The 17,929-nt window shown below is 33.2% G+C and overlaps 2 protein-coding genes and 1 long non-coding RNA gene across 5 annotated transcripts; 1 reads left to right on the forward strand and 2 right to left on the reverse strand.

Annotated features, from left to right (window-relative positions):
- Positions 1 to 481: 481 nt before the first annotated feature.
- Positions 482 to 2,589, reverse strand: LOC145094621 (uncharacterized). Of its 3 annotated transcripts, XR_013703441.1 has the most exons (4): positions 1,868 to 2,588; positions 1,386 to 1,717; positions 1,261 to 1,316; positions 482 to 1,095 (listed from the first exon to the last, which is right to left on the reverse strand). It is a non-coding gene; the product is annotated as an uncharacterized LOC145094621 (long non-coding RNA). The 3 variants fall into 3 exon arrangements; XR_013703442.1 differs by lacking the exon at positions 482 to 1,095 and having other exon boundaries at positions 1,104 to 1,316; positions 1,386 to 1,437; positions 1,868 to 2,589; XR_013703440.1 differs by lacking the exon at positions 482 to 1,095 and having other exon boundaries at positions 1,104 to 1,316; positions 1,868 to 2,587.
- Positions 2,590 to 7,741: 5,152 nt separating this feature from the next.
- On the reverse strand, positions 7,742 to 9,122 carry LOC145095608 (uncharacterized). The gene is made up of 4 exons (XM_079033459.1): positions 8,402 to 9,122; positions 8,163 to 8,347; positions 8,013 to 8,098; positions 7,742 to 7,877 (listed from the first exon to the last, which is right to left on the reverse strand). Exons 1-4 carry the CDS (start codon positions 9,120 to 9,122, stop codon positions 7,742 to 7,744), a joined length of 1,128 nt encoding a protein of 375 aa, XP_078889585.1.
- Positions 9,123 to 10,208: 1,086 nt separating this feature from the next.
- LOC145093013 (protein RTE1-HOMOLOG-like) lies at positions 10,209 to 12,531 on the forward strand. Its single transcript, XM_079031043.1, has 3 exons — positions 10,209 to 10,352; positions 10,932 to 11,218; positions 11,957 to 12,531. The coding sequence occupies exons 2-3, from the start codon at positions 10,940 to 10,942 to the stop codon at positions 12,386 to 12,388; spliced, it is 711 nt and encodes a 236-aa protein (XP_078887169.1). The 5' UTR covers positions 10,209 to 10,352; positions 10,932 to 10,939; the 3' UTR covers positions 12,389 to 12,531.
- The last annotated feature ends 5,398 nt before the right edge of the window (positions 12,532 to 17,929 follow it).

A 17,929-nucleotide genomic window follows, 5' to 3' on the forward strand; every position in this document is an offset into this window, starting at 1 on the left:
ACATCCTACATTCGTTTTAGTTCTTTTTAAAGTTTAGCAAAAAGAAAAAAAAAGACAGTCATATAGTCAAGCACATGTTTTTTTACTAGTTATATTTAATGGGGATAATATGGATTATAATAATAATTCTTGATCAATGGTAAAGCTCTAAAACATATACGGATCTAGTAAATATATGGAAGGACTTGGCTTCAAATCTTGCGCACCTCGATTTTAGTTTTTTCTTTAAAACTAGGGAAGAGGTCGTGCGTTGCACGGATCAAATATTTTTTGTTAATGTTTGGTGGGTCACGAAAGTAGGTCGCTATAGTTTGTTGGCTCTGAAAGTACGATGCTCAAAAATGATATAAAGTAGAAGTGGATATCGCAAATACCACAAGAAAAATCAAGTTGTAAGATAATCCAATGTAAATGTAAAGGACGAAGTGTAGAAAACAATGGATTTTCTACCGGTGAATCCAGTATCAAATATATTCTCTCGAGTTAGGACTGAATGGCGTGATAGAGTATTAAAACCCCAACACTATTTAGATATACATTTTAGAACATTTGAACAAAGGAAACTATCAAGAAACAATGATATTCAGTAGTTTTAGTTAATGGACTGAACAATTCCATTCATTCCCCAATTCCGTTACACCAAACATTGTGTCATTCAACCGACCGACAACAAAAAAATAATAAAAAGAGAATCCAAGATGATTACCTATTGGATAACGGAACAACCCAATCCTTTAATAACTGACACAACACAAATAGTCTAATTAAAATTCAAGTAATTTACAAATTTGGTCAATAATTTTAGCACATTTTTTCAGTTTTTCTACCTAAAGAAATCTATTCTTGGTTTTGGTCCTTACTTTGATGTTTCATGTACAAATACATCACTGTAAATTTGGTCTAGTGATGAAAATTAAAGCATTTGGCAGAATATATACTTCTAAATCACTATAAATAAGAAATTTTTAAGCAGGTACCTTTATATTCGTATCTACAGCTTTAGCGCCACCAATCGTGCTCGAAAAGTTCCGATCAAAATCATCAAAACCTTTATGAGCATTATTACTGCATCGGTCGATCAAGAATTGAAGTTACCTATAAATATATTAATTAATTTAAAAGCCATTCATGGTAAAGGCTTCATATTAGCTCTTTCTAAAACAAAAGATATTCTATTTTTGTAACTAATGGTTGTTATTCATAAAACAAAACATATTATATTTTTGTAACTAATGACTGTCATTCATAAGGGCGTCCAACCTCTTCAACTTCTGCTCTTCTCTACAAAAATTCTTTCCAAAATTACTCTCCATATTCTGGAATTTAAAAATACATAAGCATACTTTATTTATAAATATAAAATCCAAGAAAATAATTAGACTCACTCGTAATTTGACGACACCGCATCCTTGAAAGCACATACAGGGTTTGTTCGTTCTGTTAAGCAATTGAAAAAACAATGAGAAGAGCAATTTTCTGGTTAAAGTTGTTTTCTTTTCATTATTTTTTTTTTAAATTACAAAGTTTTTGATGGAATCTGGTCTTATTTAAAGAAGGTGATATTGTAATTTTAGTTAATGGGATCCATCGGAAACCGTAAACACCAACAAATTTCGGGTTTGTGCAAGCTTAGGATTAAGCTGAGTTTTCTTAGATTGGGCATGAGGTTGTTGGGCTTCAGGTCTCTAATTCTGTATTATGTGAGCCTAATAATAACCTGTAATAGCAATATTGTTGTAAACATGCGATATCAAAATAAGATTAAAACAAAGTAAAAATGTTAACACAAAATTAATAAATGTCCTAAACTCATAAACAGTTACCTATTTTTCATGTTTCCAGAAGAAAAAAATTGATCTTGTCTTACCTTAACATTTTTTGTTTAGGTTGCTGATATTGTCTTTCAATGACAGAAGCATCATGCTCCAAGCATTTCATCGATTATCAAGTGGTTGGGGGTATAACTGAATCTTGTTCCTCGGTTATGATGGAGGCAAGTGATCATATTCCTTGCACAAACATAGATAAAAGAACATAAAAAAGTAATAAAAAAAAAAAAGTTACCAAGACCAGGAAAAAAAGCATGTTTGAAGATTCTATTTTTCAAAAAAGAAAAAATAACAAAAAGAATTCAGGTACATGATCAATTGCAGTATATTGGAAACAATATAGTAAAAAATATTTTTTTTGGCACCCTCTCCTTTAAACTCGAACTCAAACTCCGTAGGCCATCAAACTCCACCCATTAAATCCCAAAAAACGCCAGACAATCACAAAAATAGACAAAACCGATGAAACTAATTAAACTCCACCCAAAAAACACATCAGAAATAGTGATGAAGTTTAAAGGGAATAAATGAAATTAGATTTCAAGGTATTTACCCGGACCGTCTGCATCAAAGAGCATGGATTAGGGTTCTTTTACATAGTCGGTAGAGAGCGTCACCAATGATCTAAAGGCCGAGTGACGGGGGGTAATAGATAGAGCACAGAGAGACCACCAGATGTAGTATCATAAACTTTGTGTTTAGGAGAGAGAGAGAGAGAGAGAGAGAGAGAGAGAGAGAGAGAGAGAGAGAGACTGTCGCTTCTTTTGAAACTGGAAGGATCGATTGGAGCGGCGGCGCGGAGAAAGGTAAGATAAGCGGTGGGAAACATCGCGAAGACCACCGATGGAAAAAGAAAATAAAAGAAAAAAAATTGATGGTGGTCCAATAGCAATAAGTTACTGTGCATAAGGGAACTCGAAATTAATCTGTATATAAATTGAGCATACCAAATTCATTTTCTACAAAAACTGCAAGTGATTCAAGACAAAAACCTATCTTTGTGAAGTTAGCTAAGATGCTTTCCTTGCATTTTAGATGTCTCGAGTTCAAATCTTAGGATAACTGTTTTCTTTAAATTTCATCTTTATAGGCCCAAAAACTTAATCTTAGGAGAATTATTTTCTTTAGGCTTCATCTTTACGTTCTAACACATGATATGGTTGATGGGTTTTGGCCAAGAACATCCTATGTGCTCATACAAACCCTAATGTTTGGATCTAGGTTTCTCTATTGTACATACAATTTATCCAAGACTATAAACCCTAGATCTAGCATATGATAATCAATATAACATATAATTAGAGTTTAGATCATACTTTGATTGTTATGTAGCAATAACAATCACAAATCCTCCTTGTAATGACTTTAGAAAGCTTAGAGTCACAAATGTCACTCCTCTAATGATTCACAAACACTAAGAGCAAGAGGATGAAGAAGAGAAGAGAAAGAGGCTCTCAAAAATGTGTGGAAACCCTAGATTATTAGTTCAGCACGTTTTTTGAGCATAAGGGCTCTATATATAGTGAGGCTATTAGGGTTATCTAACAAGGAAACCCTAATTTGGATGCTTAAGCCCTAAGCAACCCATGGACCCTTTAATTAAAGGCCTTGGACGATTTCTAATGGGTTTCCCCATAGAATTCGTCCACTCCTTAGTATAAGGCAATCCATAGCCCAAATTGCAATTATCTTATAATTACAATTCCAGTCCCTTAAGTTTAATTAATCTCTTTTAGTCACAAAACTAATTACTAATTAATTCTTGACTAATATTAATTAAACAATATGATTTCTCCTTTAACATATTATTCCCATAATATATTAATAAATCATATTTATCCTTTCTCTCCATAATTCATCCTATCAAGTTGCTTTGGTGAAGGCAACCCAAAAGGACCATGCACCATCGGGTCAAGTACATACCAAAATAGTTATGGACTTAGACACTAATCCAACAGTCTCCCACTTGGATAAGTCTAATAACTATTATGTGTATGACTTCAGATCCTGATCAGCTTCCCAAAGCCGCTGTCAACTTTGATCCTATCAGATACACGTGTCCTTTAGATAAGGGATCATATATTCCTCCATTCTAGATATCGTATAAGACATGATTTCAAATCATTCTTTCTATACTATTTCTCGACTTCCGATTTATGACGACTGACTAATTGAACAAATCAAATTAGCCCTAGCCCGGCCAAGCATTTACGTTTGTCATCACTAAATCATCGAGGGGCCCAAAGATATCGCTTTTATCCTACTTTGAATAAAAGGAACGAATAAACTTTGATTCAATGCTCGCTTGCACTCACTCACCGAATCACACACAACAATATGTTTTATGACACCAAGTTACTGGTACGTTTACATATTATCAATGTGCAACCGATTTGTAAGATACAACTCACACATCTCGGTTTCAAGAATATAAGATGTTATCGTCTCACCAATCACTTGTGATACAATTTATGGAGTGATCCAAGTGAGCGTAGGTTTAATCCAATGCTCAAATCATATTCATAAGCACTCATGAACGTTGCAGCAAACATTTGTTTATGTCTAATGCTCTTTAGACAATCCACACACCAATTCATGACAGTCTTTATTCATACCTACTTCCAACATATGAACGACTATGGCCCGTTCGAATAATTTGACTATTCTAACCCAATTAAATTATTCAGGAAGTCAAAACATGCAAAGTGAAACACAATAATAATACTAATCCCATATGGTCTCAAACCTTTGAGTATAATTAAAACACATTTTATTTATCACCATATCGATTACTCATTATTTGTTGTTTCGGGTAATCAACTTCTTACTTGAATTATTACACTTGTCCCATGCTCTTATCATGCACACAATGTTTACTTATGGTTCTTACTTTGTGAAATAGATCAAATGATCACATTTCCAATCATACTCATTTCACAACTCCAAATCCTTTTTCATAAGTGAAATATATATATATATATATATATATATATATATATATATATATATATATATCAAATTCTTGCCACTTATAGAATATGTTAGATTCTAACATTTTATGCAATAATCCTTTTTCGTAATGTCATAGCACAAAAGGTCACAATGACTATTGCCTATGATATTACAAAGTCCTCTATCGGAGATTGTTACAATACAATTCCTTAGATATGATGTCTCTTACTCAAAGTACATTCCTTTGAACATCCTTTGCATAAAAGTTTCTAATCTAGACATAGATTTTCAATATTCAATTCCCAATATGGACACGTTTCCATATTTTCCATATGACAACTCATTCTTAATAGAATCTTATCTATTCATAATAATGTCGACATGATCCATCCAATACTATACTTCCAACTACTCACAAGCGACCAATCCTCGGCGAACTTTGGATTGTCCTTTGATAGTTGTTTAATTATCTTAGTCAAAACCAATTCTTGTCCTTCTTCCCTCTAATTGCGCTAGACATTTGGAAAATTTTAGAATGGTCAAATATTATAGCATTTGCAATCGATCCTATACCCGAAGCGTATGGACACGATGCACAATGTGTTACATGAAGATTTAATACTTTATCAATCTTCTGCTATAATATTTTACGTGCTACGTTCTCATAATTCGAAATATGAAGAGGAATGTCGTAATCATAATCGAATTTTAAGAACACACTATGTATCCTTTGACTAAACTTATTAAAATTTCTCAATCTAAGCTTTAGATTTTGAAACGAAGTACAATATTCTCTCCCTTAATTATAGCAAAACAACTTTACATCCTTACTACTTTGCAAAGTATAACTCTTGTTTTCTATAATTAATATTGCTAACTTGCAATACTGGCCTTAATAATCATACAATCATAACATTTATGCTCCCACTATCACGATGATTATTATAAACATAACACTTATGCTCCCACTAGCTTTGACATGTATTCACAAAACAGCTTAGTTGGCAGCTTACGTGTCCGGTGGCATGCCTATAACCACCCCATCGCCTCCACCTCAAACAATGTCCCATATTTCTTGTGCCCTAAATTGAAGAGTTGAAGAAGAACAGATGAAGATGTCGCAAGCCTCCACCGACTCCACCTCAAACAACTGAATCATGTGCTACTGTGGGCTCCCGAGTTAGATTCGAGTCTCCACGACACCACAAAATCTGGGGAAAAGGTTCAGAACATGCCCTAATTTTTTGAAGATTGAAGCTTTTCTCTCTTTAAATCTTTGTTATAAGTGTGTAAGTTATGGCATTTATCCTAAAGCTTTGTTCTTTTTCATTTTTTATAGAGGGCAAGGAGAAAGTGTGGATTTTGGGAATGGGTTGTTAAAGATTGGGTCACAAAGGAGCTTTTGGGTCTTAGTCATGAGTTGAATGAAATGAAGAAGAAGATGAAATGGCATAAAGTAGCTTTGATTGTCTTGTTTGTATTGTACTTTGTTAAGTTATATTGAATGGAATTATGATGCAGTAGACATCTTTTGAATATAAAGGGTACCCATAATTTTGTTATTTTGATTGTAAGGGTACCTATAATATAATGAAATCATATGTATGAATGCAAATGAAGCTTTTGGTAATGAAATCTATAATTGTAATGTTAATATGGTGTATTGAAATCTAAAATGCTATTATAGTGAACAACCAATGTTAGTGTAATGTAAAAGCAGTAATAATAATGAACAACCAAATTGAAGGCAAAGTACATCTGTAAAGTGTATGATTCAACAACCAAGAATTAGTTAAAAGATTTAAAGCAGAAAATATATTAAAGGGTAATATTGTCAACAAACAAACACCATTAAAAAAGTGTCCCATTCAGCATTAAAAGAGCATCAAAATCTGGATAGTTTTGTCCTTTAGTCTAGTACAACATTACATTTAATATCAAAAGATTCAACCATCACATGCTTACCTAACACTTACACCCCACATGCATACATAAGAAAACAAAAGAGTTCAACATCAAACCTACAATCAAGCCAAATCTACATGTTTCTCTGAACTACAACCACTACCATCCTTGGGCACCACTTTTTTCCTCAGGCACTGTTTAATGATTCTTTCTGAAGCTTTCCTCTTACTTAATTAAACTTCACTTTGAACTGGTCTTGTAGAAGTGGATCTTGGAGTTGTAGAAGTGGATCCTGGTCTTGGAGTTGTAGGAGTGGATCTTGGTATTGGAGTTGCAGGAGTGGGTCTTAGAGTTGCAGAAGTGGATCTTGGTCTTAGAGTTGCAGGAGTGGATCTTGGAGTTGCAAAAGTGGATCCTAGAGTTGGAATTGGAGTTGGAGTGGAAGATCCAGGAGCCAGATCACCTGTTATTGGAATTCTTTTTGTTGGGCACCTGCGTTACTCTTAATACTGTGTGTGTGCTTGATATCTCTCTTTCTGCTGTACTTTTCCTCCTCTTAGTAGATGGCCTACCAGGTAGCATTCTACTCTTTGGGGGTAAAGGCTTGGTGTACTCACTTTGTGTCCATAAAGAGCTATCATTCAAAGGATGAATAATGTATGCATAGCAGGTGAGATAAGTTGCCTTACTGTAACAACTAGCTACATATTCCTCTGAGTTTAAGTTCATGGATGAAATTGCAGCCACTCCATGTACATAGGGTATTCTAGTCAACTGCCATCTCCTGCATCCACAAGTCCTTCTGATCAGGTCAATTACATACATGTCATTACATAATACCACCTCAAATTGTTGATACCCACAAGGGTACACATCCCAAAATCTGTACACAAACATTAAACAGGTAAGAACACATGAACACATGTATAAACATTAACAAGTAAATACAAACATTCTTACCTTTGTTTCTCCTTCAAATCTCCTATTTTCTTCCTAATGCTTGGGCATATAGTTAAATCCCAAGACTCTCCCTTACTCCTTTAATGGTATAACCTCTACATCACATAAACCCTTATATCCTCCAACATTGTTATTGTTGGTTTATGTCTAGCCTGAACTATTTCAGCATTAAAACTCTCTAAAATTCCATTTTCCACAGCATCACAAAATACTCCTTCTTCTTGAAAATCCCTACAATAACATTTAGGGTCCCTTTCTATGAGATAATCAAATGCCCCCTATCTAATTCCTTGATCTCTTGCATAGCAGCTTCATGTCTCTATTTTGTGTTAGCCTTCACAGCTCTCAAAATGTTCACCTTTGAACCTTGTGTTGAAGTTGGCTAGTATGTGCCTAGCACATAATATGTTCTCATCATGAGGAACCCTTTCCTTGATAGCTTCAATTAAACCCTGTACAATTTACAATATTAAGTAATAATTAAACTATAAATTTAAGAGTAAACATGAGTAGTACCTTGTGTCCATCTGATATAAGAGTAAGCCCATTTCCATTGCCTCTGTCAATATCATCCATGAGTAGATCAAGAAACCATTTCCAAGTTTCTTTGTTCTCAACAGTTACAACAACCCAAGCTAGGGGGAACATGTTGCTATTGGCATCCCTACCCACGGCAACTAAGAGTTCACCCTTGTAAATTCCTTTGAGAAAGCATCCATCAATCCCAATGATTTGTCTACACCCTTCTACCTAACCATCTCTTACACCTTTAAAGCATACATACAACCGTTTGGACACTAGACTTCCATCAAGGGTATAGTCAACTTCCATATTCATAGTTGATCCTAGATTAGCTCTTTTGATTTCTATGCCATAGTCCCACAACCTACTATAAGGCTCTTTTAGAGTGCCTTCTATCTCAGACAATGCAAACTTTTTTGCATTTCTACATTGTCCAATGCTAACTATGATGTTATATGTTCTTGAGATTTGAGATTTCATCTTCCTCAAACTAAGCCTGGGGTTTTCCAGAAGTATATTGAAATATTGTTTCCCTATCCACTTGTAAGTCACTAAGCCTATTTTAAAAACTCTACCACATTTATGACTTGATTTAAGTGACTTAATCTGAAAAGTCCTTTCCTCTCGCGTCCAAGGAGCCCACAACCGAAAAGGACATGTAGGTTCTTTATCTTTGCAACACTTCACTAGAAGTTTGTTTTTATCATTCTTTTCATACCACAAATCATAACCATGCTTAACAGCATAGTTGGTAAGACATTGTTTAAGTTTAGTAGGATTGGTGAATTTCATACCTAACACAGGAGCCATTTCATCCCATTGTTGCTCAGAATTGTGCACAGGGTATACAGGTGGTAGTTGCTCAACATTAGAATCTTCTTCTTTTTCAACATTTGGGCAAAGTTTGTTCAAAAACATGCCTTTCTTCTGAATAGTTGTTGTTGCCCTTTTCATTGAAACATCCTCATCATCCACCTCACGTTCCCATCACTCTTTATCTATTAACATTGAATCAACATCTTCATCTGCGTTGGAGGTGGTATCATCTTCAACTTCAGGCTCTTCCATTTGAATCTAGTCAAATAGGGGTTCATGCATATGGTCCACATACACAGTTACTTTCTTTTTCTCATGAAGACACTCAAGAAATTCATGGTAATCACATTCGTTATGCAATGTGGCCAATCCTTGACACAATGTTTGGCCATCTGGACAATAGTATACATCTTTGCACATTCTTCTAGTAATCACGCTGAGGTGAGCAATGAATTCAACATACCCCTTCTCCCTGAAATCGGCATACATTATCTCCTTTTTATCTGGATCAAAATAGATAAATGGTTTGTTGATGAACATCTCGTTGTACTGGACTTCAACGACTGGTGTATCATCTTCAACCATTTGATCGTGGATTGATCGAAGTAAGAACAGTGGGTGGGGAAGATTGAGTGAGAGTGAAGAGAGAGTGATTGGGGATTCGTCTTGCCCTAAATTAAAGAGACCAAATATACATTAAATGCCACCTAATAATCCATGTAATGACCTAATAACCACGTAACACCCGTATATAACATGTATTCACTTTGTAACCGACGAAACATGAAGAAACCGGTAAAATGACTATTTCTAAACGGTAATAACAACCATATTTGTCTAATACGCACAAAAAACTCTTACGCCTCGTTCCCGAGTTTAACAAAAGAAAAGAAAAGAAGAGAAAAAAAGGTCCAAGAGAAAAGAAAAGAAAAGAAAGGAAAACAAATTTTTTTTTTGTATTCCCGAGTTGGAGAGAAGTGGAAGGAAAATAAATCATTTTGTTCTTTCTTTCCAAATCCTCTCAAATCGAAAGGAAAGTGATCATCTCATTTCCCTCCACTTCTCTTCTATAATGAAACTTGGGAGTATCAATTTCTTTTATTTTCTTTTTTATTTCCATTCATTTCCTTTCTTTTCTCTCGTTAAGTTGAACTCGAAACGAGATGTTACTGAATTAATATGGACAAACTGAAAACCTAATTATCCTTTGTGTCATTATCCTTTGTACAATTATCTTTATCTACATCGTCCTCCTATTGGTCAAAGTATGATCTTGACTTTTTTTTTAAACCTAAAAAAGAAGGTGTCAGTTCCTGGATCTTGGCATCGTCATAACTTCCTGTTCAAGGGTTGTTGATCGTAACACAGGTACCCCGAATTAATTATCTATACGCTTGTTCGTCATTTCAGATTATCGGATCTTAATTTGAATATGCTTCGTCGTGTTAGATCTTGTTCAAAAGAAGCTGGAATTTCCCAATTTCGATATTTTGGGGGAAATGAGTTCACTTTTAGTTTGTTTCGTCGTGTAGATCGTTTGTCATGTAGATTTATGCCGAATTCTTGTTTCTTATGTGTTAATCACGATCAAAAACATTCTGCAACTGTCATTGTTGTTGCGATTACCGACTGCAGGTTTTAAACTCAATTGAGAAATGATAAATTGGAAAATCTGTACTTCGTTGATCATGGAAAATTAGGGCATTGCTCTTACACATGGTGCTAACTGTCAATTTTGTTGCCATAACTGGCTAGGTTTCTATATTTTTCACAAATTTAAGCTCGATTGAGAAATGATAAATTGGACAAATCGTAGTGATCTCGCAATTACTAACTATGAGAATCATACTTTTGTGATGATGATGATGAGTTATACTGTTGCTGATTAATGATCTTGTTGTTTGCACAAAAAGATGCTCAAATCAATTCACATATTACTGTGTGCAGATCTTGCAATGGAATTGGAATCAGATACAGAACACAACCACAACATGATGATCGATCACAAGATTCCAACACATAACATGCAAATTGATCCATCAAGATCTCGTTTTCCATGTTGCATTGTATGGACACCTCTTCCTGTTGTTTCATGGCTTCTTCCTTTTGTTGGTCATATTGGTATAGGCAGAGAAGATGGAGTCATTCTAGACTTTGCAGGACCTAACTTTGTGTGTGTAGATAACTTCACTTTTGGAGCTGTCACTCGTTACATCCAAATAAGTAAAGATAAGGTACACTCACTTCTAATTTGATCAAAACTAAATGGGGGCAAATTTGTAAAACATCATTATATAAGTAATTTAATGATAAAGAATAAGAAAAAAAAAAAAAAAAACTCATATTTAACTTACTAGATTAATGGCTTGATTCTTTTTGTCCTCATTAAGTCGTGTATGGGTAAATGATGTCTGGAGCACTTAAAAGTTGTATGCACAAAGTTTATTTCTTTTTGAACATCTAAATAACATTAAATGACCATTTTACCCTTCGTCTATAAATGATGATAAAGTAAACATATGTTGACTACAGTGTTAGTGCTCTATAGTCTATATATAACTCCATATCCTGCCACCATGTTTGTTATAAAAGTGCTGTACACACAAAGTTTGTGTTTCTTCTATGAATCTAAGGATAAATGACCATTTTACCCTTCGTCTAGAAGTTAAAGAAGTAAATAAACATTGACTACAATTTTCCATTTTACCCTTCATCTGAATAACAAAGTTTGCTTCTTTTTTGAATGTTACAACTAAATGACCATTTTACCCGTCATATTCTACAACAGGACTAAATGACCGCTTTACCCTTTTGACTAAAAACGATAAATAAAACTAAACATACGATGACTACAGCGTTCCATAACTCCGTATCTAACCACCATTTTTTTGGATAAAGTAGTGTTGTACACAAAGTTTGTTCTTTTTTTAACGTTAGGAGTAAATGACCATTTTACCCTTGATCTACAACAGTGCTCCATAACATCCCATCCAGCCACCATGTACAGAAGTGAAGAAGAATACAAGCTAGTGGAGTCAGGAAGAAACCAACATGAACATACATGGGATGATTTTTTAAGAAAAAGCACACAAGAATATCAACATCATGCATACAATATCTTAACTTGTAATTGTCACTCATTTGTGGCTAACAATTTGAACAGATTGGAGTTTCAAGGTGGAGGGTGGAATGTGGTGAATGTGGCAATAATGATTTTGATGAAAGGAAAATGGGTGAGTGTGAAATCTATGATTCAATCTTATTTGCCATTTGTGATTATATTTTTTGTGGGGATTATTTTTGGAGGAGTTAGTTTTGTTTGGTTTTTGGGATTGTTTGCATTTGTTCTTGTTGGATGGTATCTTTTGGGTACTTATTGTTTTAAGAATTTGATAAAGTTGTAGTAAGTTTTTTGGGTTATGTTATGTATTGATTTTGACTTTGATAGTAATCATTCAAGACTCATGTTTGTATAAAGAATGGTTGTTTTTATGTGGTAGGAAACATGGAAGTTATATATATATGTTGATTAAGTTCCTAAATTTTATTTTGTTGTTTCTTCTTTCATTATCTTTGACTTTCAATGTATTATTTCTGAAGCATTTTTTTAAAAAAGAAAAAAAAATCTCATCAAAGAAGTTGGGATAAGACTTGCTTTTGTGCTTATGTCTCTAGTTCACCATGTTCATTATTTTTGCTAAACACAATTTCTTGTTGCAAATGCTTTCATTTTTATGCTCATAATTTTCATTAATTGTTGAGATAAATGAAATATTCATTATCCCTATTCTAATTTTCTAATAAAAGAATATGTTTATGGGTTTTTAATATTTTAATAAATTTCACATAATATTTAAATGTAATAATTACAATAAATGTAGTAATAAATGAATATCAATTTTATTAATGGATTTACCTTCTTATTACAATATTTATAAATTAAAACTCATTAGTTTATTTTGTTTATTTATTTAAATTTAAAAGATAAAAAAAAATCAATTTTAATAATTCATTATTTTTTTATTTTTTTTATAAATCCAAAGTACTTAAATATTTAGACATTTATAATTATTTTTTTTTTAATTAACTCATGTAACACATGAGTCTTACACCTAGATGTATACTAGCGAATGTATGTTTGTCGCACTTCACCATATATATATATATATATATATATATATATATATATATATATATATATATATATATATATATATATATATATATATATATATATATATATATATATACCTCTTTAATAAAAGAAACCTTTTTTGCCACGTGGCGTCTTATTCACCCAAAAATTTTCAAAGTGAACTTCCGAATTTGCCCTCTCCTTATCTCTACATTCCGTTTTCTTGCTGCTTCTTGGCATTCAGGAATCAGGAACGATAAATCAGGGTGCTCCTCACCAAAAATCTCGAATAAATTAACATTATTAAGGTAACCCATTCCAAATTTATCGAAAATCAAATCAGCCAAACTTTATTATTTACAATCAATTTTTTCCGTTCATAGAAACCTAATCCCAATCTATCTTTTTCATTTTTAAAAACCATGATCGCACATAATCAGGGAAAGAAATGCAAGAAATCACACACATATCTTCTTCCTCTTTCTCTCGATCTCTCGAACACCTGGATAGGAAGTTCTTCATCTTCGTCTTACTCGGAGCTTTTTATTCAAACCCTAATTAACCGAGGCTGGTGCTTATGAGACATCGATCACCTTCAATTCAATCGAGGTATGATTCTCATTTGATTTCTCCCAACTTTCATCGATCATAAACTACTAGAAAATAGTGGATTTTTATGTCCATGGTGTTTAATTCGTTACAGGGCACTCGGTTCAATTGGGATTGTTTCTTCCAAGAAGAGAAAAGTAAAATTTCTTCAGTCCATTAGTGGCATTGTCAAACCATCAATGTATTAATCTTTCTTCTGTTACGATTTTGATTCTTCATTTTGGCTTTTCGTCATGTTCATGATCTTAAAGTATGTCGTTTCTTTGGTTTTATTCATTTTTTTTTCGAAAAATTTCACTTCAAACCACCTGATTTTTGTAGAGTTTTCCCTTTTGTTGTTGCAATTTTAAGGAATTTTGATCAGGTTCGTAGCATATTGTTTTTAGTGAAAGTAGTTTCCGACTCGGTCCTGTTTTTTTTTTTTTTTTTTTTTTTTTTTTTTTTTTTTTTTTTTACCATTTAGTTCATGACATAGATCACGGTCTTTAGTCTTTTGTTAATGGAGTTGTTTGTTTGATGATGTCTGACAGGTGTTTAATGAACGTTCCAAGAGGATCACGATGTTATGGAAAAGGGGTTAAAGCATAAATTTACATCCTTTTGGTCTTATTTTTGGTTTGGGTTTTTTGAGATTATGTTTTGGGATTTCCTATAATTGAGGATCAATGTTTGGGTTTCATGTCTCAGTATGAGATAATGTCAAACCAATCATCATCGTTTGGTATAAATTTCCTTTATAATGTCATATAAAAGAGTTCTATTGAGTTTATGTTCGATCAAATGTAGCAAGTTTTACATGTAGGTCATCATTGCAGATGGAATGGCAGGGTATGGAATGTATCACTCAGACAAGTCAAAATTGCTATAGGTATGGATGTTTTTTTTCAAGATTTGATCACACAACTTGGTTTATTTGCAAATCAACTCCCATATAATCACGTTGTCTCATGATTATCTTGAAAATATGAAGTAGATGGGAGGGAAGACCCACTATCTAGCTTCCCGTTCAAAATTGGTTTATGTTAAATCTTTGTATTTAGAAGGAATCATCTAAGTGGGTGAGTGTGGGTGTGATTGGAATGAAACTTTTTTTCTTTCTATTTTTCGCATTACAATATCATACTTTACAAGTATTTTTGCCAAAATAAGTGCTACTAAGGTGTTACACTGTTGTTGATAATCATATGCAAGAATATCATAACATCACAGAAAGAATATCATAACATCACACAAAGAAGAAAAAGGGTTAGAAAGTTCCATCCCTATAAAATTTCATAATGAGATGGTGATCATATCTTATTTTCTCATTGATGTGACTTTTCTTGAAATAATATTTAGCCTGATTACTTAACAGGTTTGCCGGTGCATGTAGGATGCTTATACACCAAAATTAAGTTATCAAGTTTGAACTTGCTTTTCATTCTATAATTTATGTGTTGTTTTTTGTTTTGGAAACAAACATAAACTAAGGCAAGCTCAAAGTGTGATAATATAAAGTATACAACATTAGAATGTCTCAAAATTCAAGCCTAGAGCCAATACACAAATGATTATTTGAAGTTAGTAAACATGTAATTTTAATATTGAACTTTCTGTTGGTGGTGAATGAAATGTAAGGTGCTTATGTAGGTGACAAGAAAATTGCTATTTGTGTGTATTCAAGTAATGCTGAATATTATCTAATTAAAAAAGGGTGCAAATTGTATCTTGTCTAAATAAAACTTATACTTTATTCGTTTAATAAAATTTTATAAATATTTTACCCGTAGTTTTCACGGGTTGTAACCTAGTATGTATATATATATATATATATATATATATATATATATATATATATATATATATATGGTTTATTTTGAATTCCATCTCTACTACAGAAGTGGACATGAGAGTTTCTTCTCATCCAGCTCCTCGCGAATAAAATGAATTCAAATTAAACATTTTGAATTCAATTCAGATAGAATATAATTTGAATGAAAATATACATGTATTTAATAAGTAATATAATGAATCATGGATTTCATTTAATCTAGATGAAATCTATTATGAATTTGTATACCTTGTTTGTATAGATAACTAAATATATTAAATAACATAACTATTTTTTCTTATATTTATCTATTTTAGACTGTTAAAACGAATCTTTGGGTCTTTTAACTAAAATACGTAAACCCACAATATTAGTACCTGCTCTACAATCGGAGTGGTTAATAATGCACGTAAGTATGATGATATTGAGCTATGCGGCTCTTCTTTGTGGATCCTTATTATCAGTAGCACTTCTAGTCATTACATTTAGAAAGATTTTTTATAGTTATAAAAGTAATAATTTCTTAAAATTAAATGAGTCTTTTTCATTTGGTGAAATCCAATACAAGAATGAAAGACCATCAAATGAAATGTGAATAATCCGTCCTCTTCTCTTTGAAAGAAGGGGCGCTTCCGGTTCTGTCGATGCTTGAAACAATTTTGTCTTCTCCATATTACTATATCTCTAGAGTCAATAATTTTATATGAGGAACTACTGAACTCAATGACTTGTGGCCGTTACTCTTCCGTTTTCTATATATTGTTGTGATATGTCATCGGGACTTAACGTCGTTACTAGATGTCATGATTAGGTTAAGCCTGGGAATAAATAACAAAGAAAGAATTGACGTCAGTCGTTATTCGGGAGGGGATCCCAGAACGAAACTCTAACGATCTAGTTAGTTTCTAAACGAGAAAATAAGGGTTTAACTTAAGATATAGGAAGAAGCGATCCCTTTCTCTTGGTGGAGAAGGGTTCTTTATGTACTTGTTGTCGTGGGGACAGACCCCCGACAATGCCTTTTTGTCCTTTCTAAGTTAACGGGACTTGGGGGCGTCCTATTGGTGGGTCGTACTCTACTAGCAATTGCTCGCTATTAGTGTAGAAGTACCAGAGGGTAGCATGTTGTGTGCTACACCTATCATTCTGGGAAGCATCTGGTACTATTTTGTATTGTTGTAGACCGGAGCTTCTCGTTCTAGGCTAGGCCTTGGCGCCGAGGCATAAGTGCGAGATCGCAGAGGCGAGGGCCTAGACCTTGCATTTTTCGAGCAGCAACCATTGACTAAGTCGTCATTGGGTAACGGTCTCGTTATCTTTGACGTATTCCTAATGGGAAAAGTTAACATATATATATATATATATATATATATATATATATATATATATATATATATATATATATATAAAAGATTATCACTAAGAAAGGTTTTCACACAGAGAACATGGTGCCCAAAGCTATCACAAAGATAATTAGGATTTAACCATATTACATGAATATATACAAATCTATTTTAGAGAATCCCTTTAGTCAAGGGATTGATTCTAATCTAATCTGAATATGTAAACTGATCCTTATCACCAAGATATCGGATCTTTTATCGAATACAACAGAATACTATAGTTACATATAAGAGAAATATGACTGTACAAAACATTACACGCTAACGTTGGGCTTCGTACGCGTTGGCGCTGCTGCTAAAGGAATCGTTGGCGTTGGTGATCAACGTGTGATAATGTTTGACTAATCAGATTTTAAGGTTTGACCTTACAGTCTCCCCCAATTTAATGATGTCAAAACTAATTAATAAAGAATAAAATAATAAATGAACCAACTACATCTTAAGTATAATGTTGATATCTGTTCCCCCTTGGATAAACAACAGTTGAGTTTTGCTTCTCCTTAGATGTATAACCTTCTTCTTTCAATAGTGTTTTTATGAATGATCAACTAACATCATAGCAAAACTTAACATTTCTCCCCCTTTTGACAGCATCAATAAACACTGCCCTTTTTACAACATCTATGAATGATAAGGAAGCAATAAACATAATTTTTTTGTAGTCTCATTAGCATATCATGAGTTGCAGCGGAAACTATCAGTGAATCATGTGTTGCAGCGGAAGGATACGAGGGATGATGATGTCTCCTGATAGCATGTTGTTGTACTATAAATCATACACATGGTTTGCGGAGTCTCATCAATGTACACACAACCTTTTTTTAAAAGGACAACAAGTAACCTGAAATGAAAAGAACATCAAATAAAGTTAAAGGATGGGAAAGGATTTGGTGTATCACACTATTGTGTTATTGCAATAGTAGATCATTTACACAGAATTGCGAAGTCTCATCAGCGTATGGTTTTATAAGTTGAATCATTAATCATT

This window comes from Lactuca serriola, chromosome 3 (assembly GCF_051521515.1).
Source record: "Lactuca serriola cultivar US96UC23 chromosome 3, Lser_US96UC23_V15, whole genome shotgun sequence".
NCBI classification, from domain to species: domain Eukaryota; kingdom Viridiplantae; phylum Streptophyta; class Magnoliopsida; order Asterales; family Asteraceae; genus Lactuca; species Lactuca serriola.

What these genes read in the sequence shown, in the direction of transcription:
- LOC145093013 (XM_079031043.1), top strand. Translation starts at nt 10,940, where the DNA reads ATGGAATTGGAATCAGATACAGAACACAACCACAACATGATGATCGAT. An exon ending in TCCAAATAAGTAAAGATAAG is followed by an intron (nt 11,219 to 11,956) that starts GTACACTCACTT and finishes GATCTACAACAG; the next exon opens with TGCTCCATAACATCCCATCC.
- LOC145095608 (XM_079033459.1), bottom strand. Translation starts at nt 9,122, where the DNA reads ATGAAAAGGGCAACAACAACTATTCAGAAGAAAGGCATGTTTTTGAAC. An exon ending in CTTTAAAGGTGTAAGAGATG is followed by an intron (nt 8,348 to 8,401) that starts GTTAGGTAGAAG and finishes GCTTTCTCAAAG; the next exon opens with GAATTTACAAGGGTGAACTC. An exon ending in TTATATCAGATGGACACAAG is followed by an intron (nt 8,099 to 8,162) that starts GTACTACTCATG and finishes TAAATTGTACAG; the next exon opens with GGTTTAATTGAAGCTATCAA.